At 40.9% G+C, this 26,276-nt stretch overlaps 1 protein-coding gene across 2 annotated transcripts in view; it reads right to left on the bottom strand.

Annotated features, from left to right (window-relative positions):
- Positions 1-26,276, bottom strand: part of LOC110199647 (fatty acid desaturase 2-like protein FADS2B) — a 49,830-nt gene that overhangs the window by 10,016 nt on the left and 13,538 nt on the right. Inside the window, exons 2-9 of one of the 2 annotated variants that reach the window (XM_020974528.2) lie at positions 23,963-24,073; positions 16,832-17,029; positions 15,558-15,659; positions 11,718-11,843; positions 6,133-6,193; positions 5,578-5,654; positions 5,026-5,123; positions 2,397-2,493 (exon numbers count right to left, since the gene is read on the bottom strand). In XM_020974528.2, the coding sequence (XP_020830187.1) occupies positions 2,397-2,493; positions 5,026-5,123; positions 5,578-5,654; positions 6,133-6,193; positions 11,718-11,843; positions 15,558-15,659; positions 16,832-17,029; positions 23,963-24,073 (870 nt within the window). The remainder of the gene's footprint in view (positions 1-2,396; positions 2,494-5,025; positions 5,124-5,577; positions 5,655-6,132; positions 6,194-11,717; positions 11,844-15,557; positions 15,660-16,831; positions 17,030-23,962; positions 24,074-26,276) is intronic. The other variant, XR_002322012.2, reaches the window with a different exon arrangement.

The raw sequence follows: 26,276 nt of genomic DNA, 5'->3' as shown, positions 1-26,276 counted from the left end.
TGTTGAGTATAACCTATGGGAAAAGTATTAGACTAGGTGTTGAGGATTACAAAGCAGATTTTTTTCCTCAAAGAGATGATAATTTTGCAGGGGAAATTGGGGAAATACGCAAATGCAATACAAAGATCTACAGGAATATCTTCAACACAAGAAGTAATTAGTATTATATAAGTGGTATAGACTGTTGTTCCAGAGATTTAAAGATGTGAGTCATTTCTGCTCAGGAGATCAGGGAGGCTCCACATGGGTGGTGCCATTTGAAATGGGTCTTGAAGGATGGATAAGATTTCACGAGGCTGAAGGGTAGGGAAGAAATTCAAGGGTGTGTTTGTATGTAGGAATGAGAAAAGAGGAGCATTGCAGGAAGCCAGATCCAGAGACACATCCTTAAATGTGGAACATGCTATCTTCCCAGATAATAGAACAAAATGACATTTTGTTCAGCTCTTTTCTAAGGTATTATTTCGCTCTAACTGTGGGGGGTGTTGGTCATCTTTGGGCCATTTGTCATCTCTATATGTCTTAGAAAGATTACTGATTATGTAAACATTGAGAAGGGGTCAGGAAGATAATTGTATTCATTTAAAATCTTAGAAAAGTGCATTAAACATGTATAGGAGTCAGGGGGCTTGTCTCAGCTTCATCACAAACAAGATGTGTTACCTTAGTCCTTTGCCTAGCCAAGCCTCAGTCTCTTCATGTTGAAAATGAGGGATTTAGACAATGTAGTCCACAAAGGCCCTTTCAGATCTTAGACTAAAATTCTGTGTTTGAAGGTCAAGACAAAAGATCATAGATCTTAAGGTGGAAGGGTCCTCAGGGGCAATCTAGTTCAACTGGTTCATTTTTCAGATGAAGAGACTGAGGATCAGAGAGGTTATGTAAGTTAATGGTGACACAGTTAGTAAGAACCTAAATCTTCTAACTTTACAGCCAATACTTTTTCTACAGTACCACATTTTGTCCTATGTTCCGAAGCTCTTCTTGGTTTTGACATTCTATCTTCTGAGGTCCCATCCAGCATTGACATGCTATGGTTTGATGTTATTTCCACTCTTGTTTTTGTGTTATAATTTAATCTATGTCCAGAAATTCTGTTCCTCTCCCAGTGCTCTGGTCCAAACTTTCTGGATTTCAAAACCATGTCTCAGCTGCTATCACATTCTGGAACTTTCCTTAGTGCTTGGGGCTCCTCACCATGAAATATCCAATGGTCCTTGTGGCTTGCTCACCCTAGAACATTCTTCTGCCAGGTTGGTCCCCTTCTCCCATTGGTGAGTTCTTTCTTGGGTCTCATTTTGTGGAGGGACTCAGGCTAGTCTCTCCTCCTGGCTCTGTTCCTGACATTTGGGACTTCAGAACTATGCACCAATTGGGTACCTTCCTCTCCCTCCCACCAGCCTTTCCTTGTGAGTTTTCTTCCTTCATTAGAATATAAGTTTTTTGAGAGTAGGGTCTGTATTTCTTGTTCTTATATTTGTATCCCCACTGCTTAGCTGAGTGCCTGGAACAAAATAATCTCTTAATAAATGTTTCCTCTCCTTTTCTCTTCCCCTTTTTCTCTCTCCTTTCTCCTTTCCCTCTTTCCTCCATTCCTCCTTTCCTCCTTTCCTCCTTTCCCTTCCCTTTTCCTTCCTTCCTTCCTTCCTTCCTTCCTTCCTTCCTTCCTTCCTTCCTTCCTTCCTTCCTTCCTTCCTTCCTTCCTTCCATCCATCTTGCCCTCCTACCCTTTTCCCTCCCTCCCTTCTATGTTCTAAGATTTCCATTCTGTGTTCTATATTCTAAAATAGCCCCACCCCCATAATCTATATTTGCAAGATTTTTCAAAACTCACATCCTATATTCTCAGCTCTCAAGTCCCATCCAGCTTTGACAATCTATGTCCTAAGATTTCTCTGAACCTTGACATTCTATGCTCTTTGTTCTAAGATCCCTCTTTCCTCTAACCGTTGTCTTTGCTCCCAAGAGCCTCCATATCACACCTTAAACACTCTATGCTCACAAGTCCCTTTCAGCTATGACAATCTATGTCCTAAGATTTCTCTGAACCCTGACATTCTATGCTCTTTGTTCTAAGATCCCTCTTTCCTCTAACCGTTGTCTTTGCTCCCAAGAGCCTCCACATCACATATTAAACACTCTATGCTCACAAGTCCCTTTCAGCTCTGACATTCTGTACCCCACAGTCTACTAATCCCCACAATCCAGACTCTCAGGTCCCTCCTCACTGACATTCTCTTCACTGATGTCCCTTCCAGTTCTATTCTTCCATGCTCTCAAGACTGACAGTGTGTCATCCTCATTATATCTTTGATCCATTTGACAGGACGCCACGCCCCACATTCATGAACTCCAATGATTGAGTGGTTGGTCTGGGAGGAGGTGACCACCATTACCTGTGTGCTAAACCAGTCCTGGTTCTCTTCTTTGCTCATCCTCATTGGAATGTGGCTCATCTGGGTGATTAAAGCAATCCAAGGGCTTTCCAGCAGCCTTTGGAGAAAGCATCAGGACAGGCAATGAGACAGTTGGTCATTTCCATGTAGAACGTAGGTTTACTTCCTTCCATTAATAATACATATTAAATGACCACCATGTGAAAGGCAATGTGTATACCACACAATTTGACAGGGTGGAATGTGAAAGGGGAAAAATCAGGGATAAGCTTGGAGAGAAGTTACCGAATAATGGTTTCTGCCAGACTTGGCTACCCTTATATGACTAATACTGTGCTATGTTTCCCTTTTAGAGACGGCTATATAGTGTGTAAGCTCTGCCCCTACCCAGATGTCTATTACATCTGTGTGACCTAGGACAAGTCCCTTCCCCTTCTCTGTGCCTCAGTTAGCTCTTTTTTTTAAGATAATGGGGCCAAACACACGATCTCTGAGATACCTTCTAAGTCCTATGATCCCATGGACCTCAAGATATGTAGGATGATGTTCCATGTACTTGGACTAATAATGGTTATCCATCTTCCCCCAGACAGTTCAAAGAGCTTTCAAAACATTCCCATCTTAGCAGCCATATGAGGTAGGCAGTGTAAGTATTAACACCTCCATTTGAGAAGCAAAAGAAACTAAGACTCAGAGAGGTCACATAGTAAATGACAGAGTCAGGATTAGAACCTAGGTTTTCTGATGTCTTGTCTAGCACTCTCCCTGCCACATCATACTGTCTCTGAAACCCTGGTTTTATTTTCCTGATATATGGAGCAGAATGTATGGAGTAATATTCAATGATATTAAAGATGTAGGAAATTCTGTGATTTGAAGTCATTTCATAGAGGAATTTGATTCAGAAATAGTACAATTTTAGAACATAGAATGTTGAAACTGTAAGAAACTCCAAACAGAAGATGAGATGTTAAAGTTGGAAGGAAGTTTACAACATAGAACATAAAATATTTGGGTTGTAAGTGATATTAGAACATAAAACACAACTTTTCATAGGGCTAGAAAGGCTCCCTAGAGATCATTAAATCCAATCTATTCCCTTTACAAGTTAGAGTGGCTGTAGTTGTTGTCCGTTCTGAAAGAGGACCAAAAGGACATCACGGCATTGGGGTCAAGGTATAGTGTGTCTGACTGTGGCTGATCAGGCCAATATGGAGCTCAGAAGGCTCTACCACAGGTCGGGCACAAATAGTCCCTGTGAAAAGCAGCTATAGTCACTTCCTCAAAGTAACACAGAACTGGTGGTCTCAAGAAGTGCGTTCATTTCTAAATGCTGTCATTCCTGCTTTTAGGGAAGTCATTATCCCTCTCTGTGCCTCAGTTTCCTCAGCTGTGAAATGAGGTAGTGGAAAACTCTTGCCATTTTTAGTTTTGTGATTTGGCTCAATGAAGCTATAGCTCTCACTGGACATCTCAATCTGTCAGTCAACAAGCATTTTTTAAGTGTTTACTGTATGTAATTTTACCTCAGTGTAATAGTATGTATACTGTCTCTATGCTGGAGATATAAGGAAAAGCAAAAACATGGTCTCTATCCTCAAAGAACTCCTGTTCTAGGGGTAGGGACAACATTCAAATAACTATGTACATGCGAGACACAGCCAGCCAGGGCAAAGGAAGGTAATCTCAGTGGGAAGGCACTAGCAGGAGGGGTATTGGGAAAGGCTTCTTGCTGAAGGCAGAAACTGATGAGTTTTAGAGGAAGCCAGGAAGTCAAGGAGAGGAGGGAGAATGCTTGAGAGTCAATGGAAAGGCGATGCCCACACTCAGGTCTGTTTAAACCATTTCACAAACTAGTCTTTGCTGAATTCCAGATAAAATGAAGTGTGGGAACAGGGGAAAGAGAGGGAAGCTTGTTCAGTGGGGGACTGGATTGGAGCACACTCCGCAAGTGCAAATAGCAGAAATATTGAACAAACCCAGCTATTTCAGTGTCTATTTTTAAGGCCCGAGATACACAATTCCTGGGTAACCTCTGGGACATGTGTGTGCATGGAGGGGTCACCAGGGGCTTTGTTGGGATCCCTGTAGCCCTAACTGGGGGATAAAGGAGCTGGTGGTTTAGGCTAGAGCAGGGTTTTATGGTCTTATTTGTGTTATGGGCCCCTTTATAAGTCTGAGAAAGCCTGTGGCCCCTTTCTCAGCATAATGTGTTTAAATGCATAAAAATAAATACATAGGATTATGTGGGAAACCAATTTTATACATATTCAATTTTATAAATACACATTTATCAAAATAACAATAATAACAGATACATATGGCACTTTAAGTATCGCAAAGCACTTTACATATGTTATCTCCTTTGATCTTCACAATAACCGTGAGAGTAGGTGCTATTTTTATCTCCATTTTACAGATAAGGAAACTGAGGCTGAGAGGTCAAATGACTTGCTCAGGGTCACATAGCTCATAAGGGGCTGAGGCCTTCCTGACACTACGGGCAGCACTCTAAGCTCTGCTTAACTGTCTGTACTTGAAAACAAACAAAAAACGAAACCAAGTTTCCAGACCCCATGTTAAGGATTCCCTGGGACAGAGGAGTAATGAAATTCATTGATTCACTCACTTGACCAGATATATGAGAAGTACAGTCCCAATGATTCCATAGTAAGATCTGTAGGTGATGAAATAGCGGACGTAAAAACTACTGATCCAGGCAAGCTCCTAAAAGAGAAAAAACAAATTCAAGTTGAATGGGGTTGAAGTTACGTGCAGTCATAAATTTAAAGCCAGAAGGGCCTTGGAGTCCAACCTACTCATTTGGCAGATAATGGAATTCTGGCTGAGAGCAGTTATACATCATATAGCTAATAGGTGTTTGAGGGAGGGTTTAAACCTGAGTCTTCTTCCTGATTCCAAGTCTAGCACTTTATCCACTGTGCCACCTAACTTCCTTAAAAAGCCAGACTTCCACCAGAACAGGGAACTTTAGACCTGCAGATGAAAAGTCTGATTCTCTACTGACTGAGCTATCAGCCCCCACCCTAGATCTGGCCACCTGCCTTTGCAAGATAAGTGTTATCTGCCTCTGTCACCAAGGAAACTTGGGGAGGGGTCTGTACCCTCTATTGGCCTTGGCTCCAAGGGCAGAATCTATAACAGGAAGGTTGTCACTCACCCGCCATTCCTTCCGAAGGAATGTCACTTGCATGGATTGCATGTTGAAATAGACTGGCATGAGGAGGGGAAGCCCAACTGGAAGGGAAAAGAAGATGTTGAGTAAGATGAGGAGGTGCTAGTACAGTGAAGATATAGGTAAGTGGGCATCCAATACTTTCATTGGGCACCCTGCATCTTGGTTACTGCCTGAGCTGGCAATATTCAAAAAGCAGCAGCAGTTTCTAGAAAATGACTATTCTAAAATGGCTATTCATGGGATCATATGATGTCAAAGCTGGAAGGGCCCTCAGAACATACAATATTAGAACAGTGGGACCTTGGAATACAACATAGAATGTCAGAGGTGAAGGAGGCTTAGAACATAAACTATTGAATGTTAAAGGGGGAACGATCCTAGAACTTAGAATATTCAAACTGAGTATTGACTATTAGAGGTGGAAGGGATCTTAAAACATGAAATTTCAGAACTGGGGAGGTCTGTAGAATGCAGAACAAACGCTGGAGGTAGAAGGCACCTTTTGAACTCAGAACACAGGATGCTAGGTAAACTTACCTACATAGAAGTATAGGTGCTGCTTTTCATAATCAATATACTTGATTTTTTTCTTGCCATACTGAATGGAGAAAAAAAAAGCAGAAATACAAATTACTCTTGCTATTACAGTATGCTATATAGTGAAGAGCTAGTATGCAACATAGGGAATGTTTATGTTGGCTTTGGAGGCAGTGACCTGAGTACAAATTCCGGTTCAGGCATTTACTCCTCATTTGCTGTTGGGTAAGCCATTTAACCTCTCTGAGCCCCAATTTTCTCATGGGGTGATAAGTGTAAAATAGAGAGTTGGACCAGATGATGATGGTATTAGTAATAATAATAACTAGCATTTGAGGTTTGCCAAGCACTATACAAATGTAATCTCATCAGTTTCTCACAACAACTCTAATATTATCCCCTTTTTACAGATAAGGAAACCGAGGAAGACAGGTTAAGTGATACGGCCAGAGTCACAGAGCTATTAAGTGTCTGAGGCTGTGTTTGGACTCATCTTCCTGACCAGATTCAGCACTTTATCTACTATGCTTCCTCTCTTGCAACAAGAGCTCACATTTATAAGCACTTTAGTGTTTATAGAATACTCTCCTCTCATCCATTTGAAGTAGATCACAAAAGTCTTGCTATCCCTTTTTTTACAGATGAGGAAATAGGAATCCAGCTTCATGAAGTGATTTGCCCAGCATCATAAAGCTAATAAGTATGGGAGGCAGCATTCTAATCTTGACTTCCAATTCACCTCTTGTCATTACCCCACAGTCTTCCCTCTTCCCTGCCTTGCCCATGCCTCTTCACAATTATAGCTTCTGATCTTCTCTGGGAAAAGAGCCACCTGGACAATTTTGATGAGAGATCTAAAGACTAAGCAACTGGAAGAGCTATTTAACTCTTAGGGATGGACGGAAAGAGGAGAAACTATTATTTTATTTTCACCAAATCCATGTCAATCTTGCGCTGTTCTAGGATAACCCAGAATCATAAAATTTTAGAATGTTGGTGCTAGAAGTGACATTAGAACACAGACTGCAGAATGCTATAGTTAGAAGGGACTATAAATCATAGAGAGTTAGTAGGATAAGGGTCCTAAGAACATAGGACAATGTTAGAAGTTAATGGATCAGAGGCAGAACCAAGATCATGGAGTGAAAGGAAGCCATGTGGCGAGCTTTAATCTACAAACTCCTCCAAAACAATCTAGAAACTGATAGGGAGATCCTGAAAATATCAGTTAGTCACTTGTCACATTCAGGTCAGCAGAGGGAGACAGACAGGGAGGTTTGTGGACAAGGGGGATGAGTTAGGTTGGGAATGGGCCCTCTGAGCACTCCGCTGCTAGCTCCAGCCCTAGATGGGAACTCCATCAGACCCACACTGGGGCATTGCTATGGGAATAGGTATAAACTGGCGGCTTTGTCCCCCACTACCCAGGTCCGAGTCATTGATCTAGGACAGAGTAAGAAGTGGAGTTCCTGGGTCAGGAGGCCCTGGGCAATGTACCAAGAAAGGAGGAAGTTCAGAAGCCGTAAGTCAAGTACCAAAGAGCCAAAGTTAAGACCGTACAGTTTAGCAGCCCCTTCTCTAAAGAAAAGGGACAGTTAGGCAGCATAGTGGATAGAGCATCAGGCCTGGAGTCAGGAAGACTCATCTTTCTGAGTTCAAATCTGTCCTCAGACACTAACTGTGTGACCTTAGGCAAGTCACTTAACCCTCTTTGCCTCAGTTTTTTGATCTGTAAAATGACCTGGAGAAGAAAAAAATAAATATATACACATACACATATATATATATATATATATATATATGTGTGTGTATGTGTATATGCATTTATATGTATGTATATATACGTATATGTATGCATATCTGTCATAGTCAATGTGTCTTGATTTATTATACATGCTTGTAATGGGTTTTTATTTTTCTCAAATACTCAGTTGGGGGAAGAAGTTTGGATGGGAGAATGAGAATGCATATATTGACTGATTAAAAAAAATTTTTAAAGATGTAAAAGGATCATTAGAATATGAAAAGGATGAATTTAGAAGTACAGGACAGATAGAATCACAGAATCTTATGATATCTGAACAAGAATTCCCCTCCATACCTGACAAGTGGCCATTTAGATTTTTTTTTGAGGTCTTCTAGTGAAGGCAGTCTATTATGCCCCAAGGGAATCCACTTTCATTTTGCGTGACTCTAATCATCATGAAATCATTCCTTCCACTCACCCTAAATTCATCTCTGTCACATACTGTTTAGAACTAGAAGGGATCTTGAAATTGTCTAGTTTGACCTCATTTTATGGACAAGGAAGTTCAGTCCCAGAAAGCCTATGAATGGTCTAGGCTCTCGCAAGAAGTTAAGTGGAGGATCCAGATTTAAACCCTGCTCTTCTGATTCAGAACCCAACATTCTCTCCTCATGGTACTACATTCAACATTTTGTTCTTGACTCTTCCTGTGGGGCTGAGCAGAATAGTCAACTCTTTCTTTAACATAATAGTCCTTCAAACACCTGAAGGCAGCCATTATGGAAATGGAATGTTGAAGCATAGAACAAAGAATTTTGGAGTTGGAAAAGAACTTACAACATAAAATGTCCCACTGTGACAGCTAGAAGAGCCTGTAGAATATTGAACATGGAGGAATTGTAAAACCTTTTTAAAGATTCAAACATTTAATAACCAGAGACTGAAACAATCAGCTCACTACCTGTCTCAGAATACATCCCTGCCCCTTAAACCAAGAGCCAAGCTTCTGAATTGTAATACCAACAGGTGATCTCAGCAGGTGAACAAGATGTGGCCCTCAGTAATTTGGCAGGAGGCCATAAAAGTGTCTTCCACAGCCAGAAAAACCTGTTTTGATGAAAGAGTAAAACTTTTGCCTTTGAATTTCAATGAGCAGGCATCCTCTGATTCAATCCCCTCCCTTTTCTTTTTAAATGTGGATAGGGACTTTTCTTGCTTGCCTTCTGGGGAAGGCAAACTTAGTAGTTACACCTGGGTGCCCAGCCCTCCATCTCAGGGGAGGGTGTGTAGTCCTCTGAGATCAGCTGTGTCTTGGCTTCACTGCACACAAGTGGTCATTAAGTTTTGAAGTCAAGCAAAACTTTTCATGATGAGATTTTAGGTCAAGTCAATAAAAGTCCAAATTCTTCAGAGGTAGTTTTTTTTTTTTACTTGCTAATGTCCACAAAAAAACTGACTTAAAGACGGAATTTACAAATTCTTACTTCAGGTCATGAAACCATGGGATGTCAAAAGCAAAAAAAAAATCTAGAAATTCAGAGAGTAGAATATGACAGCTGGAGAAAAGTTACAACATTGAATGTTTGAACTAGGAGAAATCTTAGAAACAGAATGTCAGAGCCAGAGAGGACCATAGAATGTTCATAGAAAGTGAGACCTGGGATGGACTTTGGAAAATAAAACGTAGACTCTAGAATGCTAGAGCTGCCCAGGTATGAGAACACAGCATATTGGAGATGGAAGAAACTAAGAACATGAGAGGGTGACTTGGAAGGGTCTATGGAATATAAATATAGAACACAGAATGTCAGACATGAAGGGCATTAGAAGACGAAATGCCAGAGATGGAAGGGACATTAGGAAACAGAAATTCAGAACTAGAAGGAGTCTTAGAATCTAGCAGGTGGAAAGTTAGAGGCTGAAGATGTCTTATAGATCATTCTAAGCCAACCTTTTCATGCTTACATTTATGTCAAAGATGTGAGGCCCAGAGAGGTGATATTTAGACCAGTCAAAACCAATAAGAAAAAAAAAAGAATCTTTATGACCAAGTGTCCAAGTTTATCCTTGAATTGGTATTATACAGTGAAAGCACAAGAACTTGAAAATCATGAATAGTGGGAAATGCATCTCTGTCCTATACAGCGAAACAAGAATTGGCAATGATATCAGAGCCTTTGGTAGTCAGTGCCAGTTCCAAGACCTCTGTCTTCCCTGAATGCATCTAACATTGGTGTGGTCATTAAACTTCTTACAACCCTTACTAACCCTGGATCAACCAGTCCTTGAGTTTGACAACAGAAAGGGCTTCCTAGCATAGCAATGAACCCTGGAAATGTTTAAATAGAGACTAGCTGATCTTGTTGGGATTGTTATAGAAGAGATTCTTGAATTGGGTGGGAATGTCATATTGGGTAACCTTTAACACCCTTTCCCACTTGAATTATAGGATCATCTAGTTAGATCTGTGAGGGAACTCAGTGGTCATGCAGACTTAGGAGGCAACTTTGGAATGTAAAATATAGGACACAGAATGCTATATCTGAAAGGGGGGGCATTGGAACACAAAAATATGAGAGCTAGAAGGAATTTAGACCATAAAATGTCAGAGCTAGAGAGTATTTAGAGTGTAAAATGTCAGAAGCTGGAGAGGCCATAGAACTTAGGATGCTGGAGCCCTTTCCTCTTAAATGAGGAAGTACAGGCCCAGACAAATGAAGTGCTTTATCCAAGATCAAATGGTAAGCATTGGAGCCCAGATTAAAAATTGGATCCTTGATACCAAATATAACTCTCTTTCTACTTTGCAATGTCCCTATCTTCTATGGTACTCTTATTCTGTGAGGTCTTATCTAAACTTTGTATGTCCGTCCCCAAGTGTCAAGTCCAGGGCTTAGTATATAGTAAGTTCTTAAGGAACTTTTTTGAGTGAACAGATGCATAAATGCCTGCAGTGTGTAAGGCCCTAATCGAGGGCTACAAAGGGAGAAGTGAACCAATCCTTGCATTCTACAAAAATGCCACATTCTACGAGAGGGAAACAGCATGCAGATGGATAAAGCAAATACAAGTTAATTTGGCAGTGGTCTAAGAAAACCCTGACAACTGAGAGAGAATTCACTTGAACTGAGTCTTGAAGGGAGATAGGGATTCCAACAGGTGAAGGTGAGGTGGGATAGCATTTCGGAAAAAAAGAGACAGCCTATGAAAAGGTGTGAAGGTAGGTATGGCAGAATAGAATGTATACGTAAGAATAAGTAGTCTAGTTCTGCTAGAACATGGAATATGGGAAGTGGAACAAAGTGAAGCCAGTCTGAAAATTTGTTTAAAGTCAGATTATGAAAGGCTTTAAAATTCAAATAAACTTGCATTTCATACAAGCACCACCGAAATTTCTTGAGTACTCAAATAAAATGTGAATTGTTCACTTGTTTGAGTTGTGTCTGGCTCTTTGTGATCTCGTTTGGGGTTTTCTTGGCAGAGATACTAAAGTGGTTTGCCATTTCTTTCTCTAGCTCATTTTTTATGGATGAGGAAACTGAGGCAAACAGGGTTAAGTGAGTTGCCCAGGGTCACACAGCTATTACGTGTCTGAGGCTGGATTTGAACTTAGGTCTTCCTGATTCCAGGCCCAGCATTCTATCCATTGTGCCACCCAGCTGCCCCAAATGTGAAATGACATGATTTTATTACCATGCATGTGGTATAAGGAGGGGATTGTTTTCTTCAAATTCTCTTGAAGCCTGGTAGTCCTGGGTTTTCTTTTAGGATATTTGCAGTTCTTTCAAGTATGTCTTTGAATTTCTATATGTCAGTGTACTACTCACTCTAAACATACCTTGACTGGTTGTGACTCTCCAAGCACAAAAAGTGGTCCCATGTCAATATCTGGGTCTTTGGGATAGATATTGGGCTTTGCATGATGCTGGAAGTGACGATAGTTCCACCACTTTGCTGACATGCCCTTAGAAGGAAAGAAGATGGAGCAACAGGAAAATTTTGGTTGAACTCAAGATGTAACACAGTCTAATCTCATCCCATTCTGCCCCTTCCTTCCCCTTCCCTTTGCTTCCCTTCCCTCCCTTTATTTTTCCTTCCTTACCCTTCCTTTCCCATCTCATCCAATAAATATGATCTGCCATTAGAAACCTCCATTCATCTCTGCTTGGTCAAAAGGACATGTGCCTCTCAAACCCTAAGCTGTTGAAATGCCCAAATAATAAATTGGGCGGGGCATTGTTACATATACATTGTTGTATAACAAATGATAGTTATCTGGACGTGTGACTGCAGGCTAATCTAACACTCTCTCACAAGTGCAGAACAACTTTCTCAGATGTGGCTGATCTAACTTCTACAGTACTGGGAGCTAGATAGGGCAGTTATTAGTATGTCTTTATGGATACATGGGGAAACTGAGGCTCATAGAAGATAGTGGCAATGACAGAGCAGTACCCTGGTATTATGGTCCAGCAGGAATGTGTCAGAAAATGGTGGCCTCTCAAAATGCTTGAGCAGAAAGGGGCCCACAGAGCTCACCTAGCCTAGGGATTCTTAACATGGAATCCATGAGCTTTAGAAAATATATATTTTAATGATTATACTTTAATGCAATTGGTTTCCTTTGTAATCCTATATACTTTTAAACCTTTACATATCTCTTTCTAAGAGAGAGTCCATAAAATTCATCAGACTACTGAATAAGTTTGTGTAATGAAAAGATTAAGAATTCCTGGTCTAACCCAACTCTCCTAATTTGAATAAGAAGGAAACCGAGGCCCAGACAGGGGAATCAGTTTGCCCAGGGTCAGGCAGCTAATTAGTGGCAGCTCTCAGATTCCTGCCTCGATCTTTCAACTACATTTTTCATTCCAATGATCTTTTCACTATGCATCTTCCTTCTTTACATGGATCTGAAGAGACCTCAAAGCTTTCTTGGTCCAGTTCTTGGCTTTTGGAAAACCAATAGCTCAGTCATTCATCATAGCACGCTATTTGGAAACTCCTCCAGGGTAAGAAAGTATACAGTCTGGGCAAGCTTGCATCATGTCCATTTCCCTGGTCTTACAATGTTTTTCTTTGCCCTCATGTTACTTCCTCCTTAGAAGATGCTGCTGACTTTCCTAATAACTGCTCTAGTTAAAGCTGAATTAGGTACATGGTGGATTATTGATTTGTAAATTCTTCAGGCTGTGATTGACCTTAGACAACAGTGTTGTAGCTGGAAGGGATCTGAGAACATATGTTTCAAACCTCTCATTTGATATTGAGTTGATGAAAATGAAGCTCAGAGAATTCAAGTAACTTGCCCAAAGATGCACAGCTCCCTAGCTGGCAGACCTGGGAATCTTGACTCCTGGTCCAGAGGACGAAGAGCTTTTGAACTCTTTAATGCCATCTCCTAGCACTGTGTGGTGGACAGACTACTAACTTTGGAGGCAGAGGACCTGGCTTCCAATCTTGTGTCAGTTATTGGCTACTTATGTGATGGTAGGCAAGTCACTTTATTTCTCTGGGCCTCATTCTCCTCACCTGTAGAATGGGGTTGGGGTTGGGGGTGGAAAGGTCCCTTTCAACTCAGACTCTGGGATTCAGCATTTCCATGGCTCCATCTTGTGGCCAGTGCCCACCTTTGGTGAACAATCAGTCAGCCATTCTGTGTCTCCTGATATATTGCTAAGATTTTACAAAGCTCCAAAGCCACGGTAAGGTGTGGGTGAGCAAGGAGATAAGTTCCCAGCTCTAGCTTTAAGGCCTTATTTCTCTCCAGCAGCTTCTCTAGATGATCCGTCAAATATCTTTGGAACAGAAGACTATCTCCAACTGCTTATTATGAAAGCAGGGTGGGAAATAGCCATAGGGAGCTGTCAGATAATTTTCAAACAAGTTGATACCAAGACCTGTTTACTCCCTGGCAAACGTATGTCACTTGGGATGTCCTTAAAGAGGAACAAGGGAGAGATCTGACTTGATATCCACAATTCTGGCAGATTATTTCACTAATGGGTACTTAACTTCTCCATCTGTAAAATGGGAATTATGGCTCTTTCTCTGTCTGCATCCCAGGGCTGTTATGAGTATAGCATGAGATAATGAGAATAAAGTCCCTGGCAAATACAGAGTCTGGGTGATGGTTAATGAGGGTCCTTGCAGTGTCTCTAAGACAAAAGACCTGGATCTGCTACGTAGTAGTTGAGTGAACCTGCACAAGTTACAGCCTCTCACTTCTTCATCTGTAAAATGGGCAAGATGTTATGATCTCAGTCAGAAGACATGGATTCCATGTCCATGTCATGGAGGGTAAGTCTCAGCTTAGATTTAGATGTTTTATTTTGGAGCTAGCAGGGACCTCAGAGGTCATGATGTTTAACTGCTTCATTTTATGTGTGGGGAATCTGAGTCCTAGAGAGGTGATAATGATGATGACTAATCATAATAGCTAGCATTTAGGTAGCATTTTAAGGTTTGTGATGTGCTTTACAATTATTATCTCATTTAATCTTCAAAATAACCCTGAGAGGTAGCACTATTATTATCCCCATTTTATAGATGAGGAAACTCAGGTTGAGAACAATTAAATGACTTGCCCAGGGGTCATACAGCTGGTATTGCAGGCAGTACTTGAATACATAGTAAGTGAAAGGCAGGATTTGAACCAAGTTCTTTGCTATTTCCACTCTACCATTAGTTCATTTTACAAAGAACTTTCCTCAGGTAGAAAGAACTAGTATTAGCACCCCCATTTTATAGATGAGGAAACTGAGGCTTACAGAGGTTAATGGTTTGTGAATGATTGATCACACAGTAAGTCGGAACTCAGGTCTGACAAGTCCAAAACTATTGGGCTCCTCAGAGTTACCGGATGCTTAAATTCACTGATGCTGCTTCCTAATTTGTCAAGTGGGAATAACGATACTTAAGGAAAGTAATTTACATTTTTGTAGACTTGTAAGGAGTATAGAGCCATTTTCCCACACTGACCTCCCGAAATAGGAAGAACCATGTACTATGATGTCATTTGACAGATGGGGAAACTGACTTCAAGGGTGCTTGCTCATGGTCACACAGAAAACAAGCCATTAGTCAAACCTAGGTCTTCAGACTCTAAATTCAAGGCTCATTCACTTAAACTGCCCTTTCACAGAACAGTGGTGAGGATATCCCAGAGAGCTCCTTTTACATCACAATGTATTCCTTGGGAGAGACTATTCGGCCTGTTGATGCTGGGGGCCGATTTGGATGTTTCAAGGCAGCTGGCAATGGGAATCAATAAAGTTCCTTATAAAGGTGCAGTATATCACTTTATCTATCTGGGTCACAGTTTTCTCATCTCTTAAATGGAGGTAATATTTATACTATTCACCTCATAGGGCTATATTGTGCAAAGCTCTCTATAAATATAAGCAGTTAGTACTAGGTAGTTAAATTTAATTTAATTTAAATGTAATACTTTGATTTTTCCATTCTTTCTATGATGACTCAGAAAAATAACCAAGCCTGTTTAGAACTTCGTATTAAGTAGGAGTGAATAGGAATGGAGTAATTATCTCTTAGACATGCATGACTTTAGGGCTGGGGTTTCTCAATCATCATGTCAAGTGTTCTGAGAACCTGTTCTTCCTTCCCAGTTCAGAAGGGTTAAAGGAATGCATATGGACCTCCCCTGAATTGTCAGTACCTTCAGATGCCCCATCACGAAGTAATGCATGAGATGATTCCACTTGGATTTCTTAAATATGGAGAGATGTCCTGTGTCGTGCTGTAGAAATGAAGCTTGAGCCTAAGGTACAAGAATAAGCTAGAATTGTGGTGAGGCTGAAAGCGCAGCTGGCAAAGCCTGGCATCTGGGCTCAGTGGCACACCATTTCTGGCTCGCTATCTGTTGTCAAAGGACCAGAATTACTAAGTTTGGAGGAACCCATCGTAAGGCTGGCCACAGGATGACGAATGCGGGGGCTATTGAAACTCTCAGACGTTATTTTCTAAATGACTAAGGAACCGTCATGTGCATTGGTGGAGCAGTTATATTATCATTATATTATCAGATCATTTAGAACTAAAAGAGGCCTTGGAGGCCATGAAGTTCAACTCTCTAATTTCTCGCATGAAGGAACTAAGTCACAGGGAGAGAACACACCATGCACAAGGTCACAGAGTGAATAGAGCCAGGATTAGAGCCTCAGTTCTCTGACTCCAACCCAGTATTCCTTTACACCATGCTGAATTCATTAGCATGGCCTAATGATCTTGGGATCATCATTGTTTAGTCATTTTCAGTTGTGTCTGACTCTTTGTGACCCCATTTGGGGTTTTCTTGGCAAAGACACTGAGGTGGTTTGCCATTTCCTTCTCCAGCTCGTTTACAGATGAAGAAACTGAGGCAAACAGGGTTAAGTGACTTGCCCAGAGTCACACAGCTAGTAAGTGTCTGAGGCTAGATTTGAACTCAGGAAGATGAGTCGTCCTGACTCCAGGCCAATGCATCACCTAGCTGCCCTAATGATCTTGGAGACAATTCTGAATTTCAAGATAGTTCTAAAAGAGATTCTGTTCAATTCAACTCAGTTTAATAAACATCTATTGTCTACCCACTTTTTTCCCCCCCAAGGCTGTGCGCTTAGTGCTTGGGAAAGAAAAATGAGGCAACAGACTTGTCTTCAAATAGCTTACTTGATATACTAAAGAGGGCATAAAGAGGGCATGGGGTATATATAAAAGTATATGACAAAAGCTAGAATGTGATAAGGGCAAAGGATAGAGGAAGCCTGCCTCCGCATGATTGAGAGACAAGACTTCAGGGGAGAAAGTCTGAGGTTATGGAAGGTTCAGTGGATCTAGTTGGGGGCATTGCATATATCTGGTGGCTAATGAAAGCAGAAAGTCTGGGCTAGGCAAGGCAAAGGGGTTCTATACCTTCTGCCCAAGGATCAGATTTTTCAGGGAACTTCTTACCTGGGAAACTGTGAGCAGAAAAGAAATAAACACTGTAATGAGCCAACCATTGCCAAAGCTTCTTAGTATGAGGCAAACCAAAACTTCCAAAAATAGAATCTGGATGAGGTGCGTGAAGAAAAAGAGGAGACTGGGCTCCAGCAATTTCTGGTCCTCAATTGTCTTCCTCAGGGCCCTGAAATCTTCCACCAGCTGGGTCTGAAAAGGGAAAACAGGTCAGCGGGATTCAGTATGGCTCTTACTTCATTGATATCCTTCATCTAATTCTCTTCGATTCAGAAAATCTTTCCTGAGCTTCTATAGTCAGGTGGTCAAATAACACTCGTTAAGCACGTACCAAGTGCCAAGTACTGTCTATCCATGGGGTAAAAAAGCATAGAACCACTTGTTCTGGGAGATATGGAATTACAGAATTTTAAAGTTGCAATGGCTGTCAGTGGAGTGGTTTGCCATTTCCTTCTCCAGCTCATTTTATAGATGAGGAACTGAGGTAAACAGGGTTAAATGACTTGTCCAGGGTCACACAGCTAGTAAGTGTCTGAGGCCAGATTTGAATTCAGGAAGAGGAGTCCTCCTGACTCAAGGCCTAGCATTTTATCCACTGTGCCACCTAGCTGTCCATAATATCATTTCCTTGTTGTCTTTTCAGGCTGTTACTATTTTTGTTTTTGTCTGTCAGGAATGATTGCAACTCTTGTTTTTTTTTTTTTTTTTAGAATTCACTTAAAGCATGGTGAAGTTTTATTCTGTGCATGTGTTTGGTTTTTTTTAGGTATGTTTCTTATAAGCAACAGAATTGGGTTTAGTTTTCTTATCCAATCTGTCACTTTTTATTTTTATTGGCTTGTTTAATCCATTCATGTTAAAAGTTATGATTTAGATGTACATTTTCCTCCATTTGACTCTAATATTATTTCCCCCCTCCCGCAAAATCAGGATTGTTTCCCCCTCTTCCTCTGTAAAGACAGTATTTGTTTCTTCAGTGGTTTCAGCTTAAACTACTTTGAGTGAATGTTATTCTCTTTAGCTCTCTTTCCCTTATTCTCAAGCTTCATTCCTATTTGTCACCTCTTTCACTAGTTCTTGGGTTTCCTTTATTTATTAATTTTTTCTTCCTTTTTTCTAGTTTCCTAATTCTCCTTCTCTTTCATTTAGGTAGTGAAGTTAAGTCACTCTTCCTATGCTCCCTCAGATTCTTCATCAGTTTTGTAATTCCATTCTTCATGCCTTTTTCTAAGAAGTATTTCTTTCTCATTCCCATCATTATTTCCATTTACTTTGTGTTCTTCAAGGCTTTAATTTTTTAATTCATGTACCTTAAACTTACTGAATTCTTCTTTGCTATCTATATTCCTTGTACAATTTAAGTTTGTATTTTGAGTTTTCTCTTCTAAACAGTTTCTTTGTTATTTCTTGTGGATCTTGTCCTTTGACCCTCTATTTTCCCCTGTTGTCCTTTCCTCTTGGAAATACTAACTCCTGCAGATGACGATGAGGATGGAAGTGTTGCCCCATGGTGGGAAGTTTCCTGTATCTCTCACAGTACAGTTTCTTCTTGACCTTTGCTCTTCCCGTGATCATCCTCCCCCTCGCCCCGCGTTGCCATGACAACTCCTACCTGGACCCGCGCCCTCCCAGTCTTCTGTGTTCCAGTTTCTTCAGGAACTTGGTTATCCTCGTGCCATCATAAGACGAGAGGATCCATGCAGATGACAGCCTTTGTAAGATCACTGTATTTCATTATGTAATATCTCCCTTCCCCTGTGAGAGTGTTTTGGGACTCTCTTCCACCACTGAAACAACATTTCCCCCCCTTTACTTCTTCATGTTTCAATCACTTCTTTTGCCTCCTCGCCCTTTGTCTTGGAGCTCTTCTTTCTGAGAGGCTACAGTAGTTTTTTGCTTCATTATCACCATTGACTTGATTAGCATACGTCATGTATTCCCTTCTGTCTTCTTCCTTCTCTTTCCACTTTTACGTACCTCCAAGCTGCAGTTTGGTTCAAAAACAAAACAAAACAAACTAACTCCAAGGTTTTTTCCTCCACCATTATTTGTAGTTAAGGTTTGCGCTCCCATTTGTTTCCTTGTGTACTTTTAGGAAGAAAGCTCCTATTTCTCTCTGGTGATATTTTCTCGTTATTTTGTTGCTGATACCCAAGAATCTTCTGATTTTGGAGGGTTTTGTTCGTTTGTTTTCCTGTAGTAATGCGTTTTGTTACCTTGCACCTTCCTTGGCTACTGTATTCATTCACCTTTCTTGCTTTCGTTTATTCTTTTTGGTGAGGCAATGGGGGTTAAGTGATTTGCCCAAGATCACACAGTTAGTAAGTATCAAGTGTCTGAGGCCGCATTTGAACTCAGGTCCTCCTGACTCCGAGACCAGAGCTCTATCCACTGTGCCACCTAGCTGCCCCAAACAGGTTGTGTTGTTCAGTCGTTTTAGGTATCTCTGTATGTTTTCAGTTTGTCTCTTTTTAAGTCGTCTTTTGTCAGACTCTTTGTGACCCCATTTGGGGTTTTCTTGGTGAAGATACTGGAGTGGTTTGCCATTTCCTCCTCTGGCTCATTTTACAGATGAGGAAACTGAGGCAAACGGGATTAATGTGACTTGCCCAGGGTCTTACACAGCTAGTAAATGTCTGAGGCTAGATTTGAACCCAGGAAGATGAGTCTTCCTGACTCTGAGCCCAGAACTCTATCCACTGCACCACCTAGTTCCTTTCTTATATTTTTCTTGTCTTTAGTGTTTGCAAAATAAATATTTTTTGGGAGGATAAAAAGATAATATTCTAAAACACTTTGCAAATCTTAAAGCAATATACAAATCATATCATCATTATCATCATCATCCCTCCCTGAGGTCTTTGGTACTTTCAGTCTCTTTTTTCTTTTTATATTCCCGTATTGCTCACTTTCTCACTCCTTCTCCTTTGATGACATGGGCTAGACCTCATATTTTTCTTGCCCTCTTCCCACACTAGGTAATTCACATTTCACTAGCCTCAGTCTCTGTTCCCAACTAACTTCTAAAGGATCAGAACTAATCCCAGCTGGATGCCAGTCTTTGCTTCAGGACTAGTGGATCCATATACACACTGGCATCATTCTCCTACTAGTTCCTTCTCTTCCTCAGTTCTCTGTAGAAATAATGTTACAAAGAGTGCTGTCACAGAGGAGTCCAAGGCAAAACTAGCTTCTGTCAAGTTCAGTCAGGTCAACAACCATTTGTCACACTCTTTCTATGTGCCAGTCATTGAATTAAGTACCAAGTATAGAAATACAGGCAGAAAGTCTGTTCCTCCGAGCATCTTATTTTAAGAAGGGAAAGCAACATGTGAAAGGGAGATGGAAAGGGGGGTGTGTGTGTGTGTGTGTGTGTGTGTGTGTGTGTGTGTGTGTGTGTGTGTGTGAGAGACAGAGAGAGAGAGAGAGAGAGAGAGAGAGAGGAAGGTACTGTATGCAAACCCATTTTAGAAAAAGTCTGAAGACATGGGTGTCTTAGTCATACTTCTTAATATAGATTTTCTTGGAGGGACTAGCCAATCAGAGGGAGAGGACACAGAGACAGAGGGCATTTTTAATATATGAAGTCTGGGGCTGGAGTGAATTTAAGTATTAATTATCTCATTTTACAGATGAGCAAATCGGGAGATGGACTGATTTGCTCATTGTTATACATCTAGTAAAATATCTTCTACCTTTTAATTTTCTATGGCATATTTGGTGGTGGTGGTGGTGATGGCGGGAACTGAAAAATTCAAGCTATCAACAACTTTTGCAGAAATGCTCTATCTCACTAATAATAAAGGAAACACAACTTAGAACAACTCTGAGGTTCTACCTCATGCCTATTGGACTGTCAAAGATTATAAAAGAGGAAAATGAGACATGTTGGAGAGGCTGTGGGAAAACAGGTATACTAGCACACTGTTGTGGGAACTATAAATTGGTTCAGCCATTCTGGAAAGCAATTTTGAACTATGTCTATAAAGTTACCAAACTGTGCATCCTCTTTGAATAGCTACACCACTACAAGACTTATATCATAAAGAAATCAAAGAGGAAAAGGATCTCTAGGTACAAAAATATTTATAGCAACTCTTTTCATGATAGCAAAAAATTGTGGTACATGAATGTAGTGGGATAGTATAGCGTCATAAGAAATGATGGAAGGGACAATTTCAGAAGCAGCTCAGAAGAATTTTATGAACTGATGCAAAGTAAAGTGAGCAGAACTAGGAATTCAATTTATGTAATGATAAAAACATTATGGAGAAAAACTTGAAAAGACTTTTGAACTCTTACCATTGTAATGATAAACCATGAGTCCAAAAGAATGGAGATAGAACATACCATCCATTTCCTGACAGGGGGGTGATGGGAAAAATTCACATTAACAAAAGCATATAACTTGGACATGGCCAATGTAGGAATGTGTTTTGCCATATTAAGGATGTATTAAGGGATTTGTTATTCTTTCCTTTTAACTTGTTCAATTTGGGGGGATAGGGAGTAGAGGAGATTAATCAAAAATATTTGCTTAGTTTTTAAAAAGAAGCCATTTAGGCTGATCCTTGAGGAATATGGGATGTTTTTTTTTTCCTTTTGCATTCTTAGAGCTTAGCGCAAGGCCTGCCATGGTGTAGCTTCTTCATAAACACATAGTTTTGATTGATTGATTGATTTTAAGACATCTCTAGAAATAGGACTGTTTACATTCACTCTGAGCCAGGAGGGCCCAAAAAATAACCATTAAGTGGTGCTTAAGTAGGGACCTATTGTTGTCCAATTCATGAGATCCAGAGTAAATTGGATTTAAGGATTGGTCTTTGAGAAAGAAATCTAGCCAATAAACCCCAAGTTAGCTAGATAGCTTTTGGCCATCAAAATTTACCCTCCTTTGGGCAGAACACCCTCAGGTAATGGGAGAGCAAAGGAAAAGAGGGGAGGGGAGAGGAGAGGAGGGGAGGGGAGGGGAGGAGAGGAGAGGATGAGCTGAGCTGTCCAAGTGGAACTGGACAGCTGGGTCACCATTCGAATTTTGACCTAGACCTGAGGGTCTTCCCCTCCCAGTTTAACTTTTTTTTTTTTATTATTAAAGGGGCCATCCCTTGACTCACTTCTTAAAGACGCCTATTCACTGAGTGGGTGTTGCCCCACTCCAAGTGAGAACCTGGAAAGAACTTAGCTTAAAGGGGCCCAGGTCTCCCACTGCATCCTGGGATGTTTCCAGTCTTCCTAATCTGGACAACTATCTGGTCACTGGACCCAGATGGCTCCGGGGGAGAAAGTGAGGCTGGTGACTTCAGACAGCCCTCCCTCACTCAAATCAAAGTCAATTGCAAGTCAAGTCATCATCTCCCTGATGTCATGGTCCTCTTCAGGAATGAAGGACAGGGGCAACTAGATGGCACAGTGGCTAGAGCACCTGCCTTGGCGTCAGGAGTTCAAATCTGGCCTCAGACACATGATACTCACTAACTGTGTGACCCTGGGCAAGTCTCTTAACCCTGATTGCCTCATGCCCCCCCCCAAAAAAGAATGAAAGACAAACCACACCCCACGCAGAACTAGAACAGATTCTCCTTCTAAGGTTTGTTAGTGTTTCAGCTGATGGAGGGAGGAGTTGGGTAATTTGGATCCTGTTCTCAGCTGCGACCTTGACTTGGACAAATTTCTCAGCCTTTCTGCTATGTAATTTTCCTATCTATAAGAAGAGGACAATAATATTTGCACAATTTACCTCTCAGTACTTTTGTGAGGAGATGAGAGGGTGCAAGTAAACGTACTCTGCAAAGAGCTAGGTATACAGGCAATAAGGTGTAGTGGTTAAAAGTTAGCCTCAGATCAGGACAAACAGGGTTTGAGTCCTTAAGACATAAAACTGACTATATGACCTTTGGAAATTTGCTTAACCTTTCAAGGCCCCAATCTCCTACACTCATACCAAAAGAGCCATGGTCCATATGTACTGGTAAAGATTTGCTATACCAATGTAATCATAGACTTGGACAAAGGAACTACATAAATGTTATTTTCATGATAATTATCTTTAAAGAAAATTTTATCTGTGATTTAATCTATTTGCTCTTAGGGAACTCCCTCAACTTATCCTATTAATATTAGCATCTGCCCTGCAATTCATCACCTTAGAGAGTTTTTTTTTTGAGGTGATTCAGGTCAAGTGACTTGCCCAGGGTCACACAGCTACTAAGTATCTGAGGCTGGATTTGAACTCAGGTCCTCCTGATTCCTGGGCTGGTCCTGTATTCACCGAATCACTTAGCTGCCCTATAGAGAGTTTCTCAGGGGCATTGGGACTTTAGATGACTTATTTCAGGTCTCAAAGCCAGTAGGCTATGGAGGGAGGACCTCTTTCTATTCACTGTGAAATGCTTTCTCTTATGATCAGTTGTTGAACAAACTCACTTTGGAAGGATTACTATTTAGTGTGTGTGGTCCCCCTTTTCCTTAGAGAATGGTATTCTCGATATGCTCCAGCTAGGCAGTCATAGACACATGACGATACAACACTTTTTGCTCCAGTCCAACGGCAATTGCTATGATCTATGTGAGTTGCAGGGTTGGGCGATGATGTATGTGAAAGTACATTAGAGTGTACAAACATAACCTCCCTCCCTTGCTTCTTTCCTCCTTCCCCCCCTCCCTCTCTGGAAAGTAAATGCAGCATTTGTTGAAGCTAATTGATTGGTTAAATTGAACTGAGGTGTTTATCACTGGTGGCTAGCAATGGGTTAAAACATATCAGAATAGGGGCTGAATCAAAACCATTAGGAAAGTGATATTCTGACCCCTCAGGGATATGACTGGATCCCTGAGGGTAAGATGCAGCTGACTTCCCTCTTGGAGAGTGAATCCAGAGTACTCAGGAGGCGTAGATGAATAAATGTAGCGGTTATCTTCAAGGACTTTCAAATCTCATATTCATTTCCCTCAACATGGAATACAACTGGACTAAAACCTGCCTGTTGATAGATAGCTCTGGGTTTTTCATTAATGTTCAGCAGCAGTTTCATTCAGAGGGACCCAAAGAACACCTTAAAACGCAAATGGCTCCTGGAGAATTTCCGAGCAGTCACTGCCTATTGGAGTGGAGATCCCACTTACATTCTTGTTTTTTTCCTGACTGGGTTCCTCAGGGGCCAGTTCTCCAATCAGCAGGGGCTTTAGGTATTTCTGCACCACAGCCTGGTCCAGGTGCATGGCCAAGAACGCATCCTGGAATGGAAGAACAAAGGAACAAAGAAAGAACGTTAATTTTCCACTGATCAATTCAACTTGTACCATCATCCCATTCCTCGGGGCTCAACTCAGGTATGGTCACAGCCCATTAGGGATTCCTCTAGAGTCTCTCTGTCCGAATGCTGAGTAATTCCTCTTTAGGAGGGATGGGTTACGTAATGATCTTGAAGACTAAGCTCCTAAAGAGGTAAAGATACACCTGAAACCAGTCACTTTATTTAATAAAGTCAAGATGAAAAGTCTTCTTTGCAAATTGTAAGTGGGGCCACTTTGAAAGAATTTGGTGCATGAAAATCTGCTAAAATGGAGAGAATATTCTCATACTACAAAATGATTATTCACAGAAAGCTCTTATGAAATAATTCTTCACAGTATAGATTTTCTCTGTGTAGAAGGATTCTTTGATTTAGGACCTCACCAGTTTCCTTTAAATACCAAGATTCTCCAGTGGATTTTAAACAACGTGGCATGATGGATGTAGGAGCAGGTTGAGAGTCAAGAAGTCCTGGGCTTGAATTCTGCCTCAAACACTTCCTAATTGATGCTGAGCAAGCTACAAGCTAGCTGGGTCTCAGTTTCCTTCTCTGTAAAATGAGGATAATAATAGCACCTAAGGATTAAAATAGCACCTATTTTATAGGACTATAAGAGGATCCAATAAGATAATGCATGTAAAGCATCTTGCAAACCTTAAAGTGCTGTAAATATTTCAACTACGTCGATAATCATTGTTCTAACCAGTTTGATCTTTATATAATTTTTAAGATTACATCTACTGTGGAAAGAGTGCTACACCTGCCTGAGCAACAAATTAGAATGTGGGAGGCTAAATCCTCCTATATCTCCCTCTATTGATGTTGAAGAACAATATCTAATATTTATATAGCATTAAGTATGTGTCCAGTACGGTACTACGCAGGGTACAATCATCATCTGGTTTGGTCTTCACAATAACCCTGGGATGTTATTATTATCCTCATTTTACAGATAAGAAACCGAAGAAAACAGAGGTTGGGTGATTTTCCCAAAGTCACACAACTAGTAAGTGTGTGAGGCCAGGTTTGGATTTAGATCTTCATGACTCTGGGTCTGTTGCTGCATAACTGAGTGTAGTGGTCTTCTTGGGCCAGTGACAAAGGCAACTCACTCTCTCTGATAGTTTTGTTTAGTAATGAGTCCAGGACAGTGGTGGGGAACTGGCCACATGTGGCCTCGAGGCTGCGGGTCCCCGTCCCCCGGCCCAGAACATTGTCTTTACCCATAGATCACTCCAATCCTGTGCAGAGCATATGGATAGAGATGAAAAAAAGGAACTCTGATCTTGTCTGATGGAACCCTTTCACTGTATAAACACAGAAATTAAGACCCAGGGAGCCTGAAACTTCCCCAAGTTCACACAGTATATAAAGTGTGGCTGTCGAACTCAAATCCAGATGCCTGATCACCATATCATGTTTCCTCTGCTATTGGTGAAACTTATCCCATCAACTTCACTGGAAAGGGACATAGTATGAGGCTAGAGTGCTCAATTCAGCATCAGCATGGTGCTGGGTTCAAATCCCACCCACTTCTGCTATTTTCTAGTGCTGGAAGCATGGGTGATTCAATTACCCTCCAAGAGCCTGAGTTTCCCAATATGTAAAATAGAGATAATAATAATAATGCTCACCTGCCTACCTCAGAAGACTATTATAATGTTCACATAAGATATCATGTGATAAGCTCCTTACAGACATTAAAATGCAGACATTAAATGGAAAATTATAAAAATTATTTTCCTGTCAAATCCTGAACATATTTAAACAGTAGAAAAACTCAGGCTTGCCTTGTTCATTAGACCATGGGATTATAGATTAAAAGTTACTGAGTCCAATCACCATATTTTACAGATGAGGAAACTAAAGCCCAGGGAGGTTAAATGATCTGTCCAGGGTCACATGGCTAGTAAGCTTAGAGTGGGATTTGAACCAAGGACTTCCTGATTCCAAGTTCTTCACTTTATTCTTCTACCTACTCCACCATTCTGAGGAAATACCAGACTGATTATGAGGAAATATGCCTGAGTTTTAGGGGTTAAAGAGTCCTTATCAAGGTCTTATGGCAATGAGAGTTGGACTACAAGGAGAGCTGAGCATCTTAGAATCGATGCTTTTGAATTGTGGTGTTGGAGACCTCAGAG

This window comes from Phascolarctos cinereus, unplaced genomic scaffold, assembly GCF_003287225.1.
Source record: "Phascolarctos cinereus isolate Bilbo 61053 unplaced genomic scaffold, phaCin_HiC Scaffold_9;HRSCAF=440, whole genome shotgun sequence".
Classification (NCBI taxonomy): Eukaryota; Metazoa; Chordata; class Mammalia; order Diprotodontia; family Phascolarctidae; genus Phascolarctos; species Phascolarctos cinereus.
Note: the sequence above shows the minus strand (reverse complement) of the source record. Positions and strands in the feature narration are given on the sequence as shown.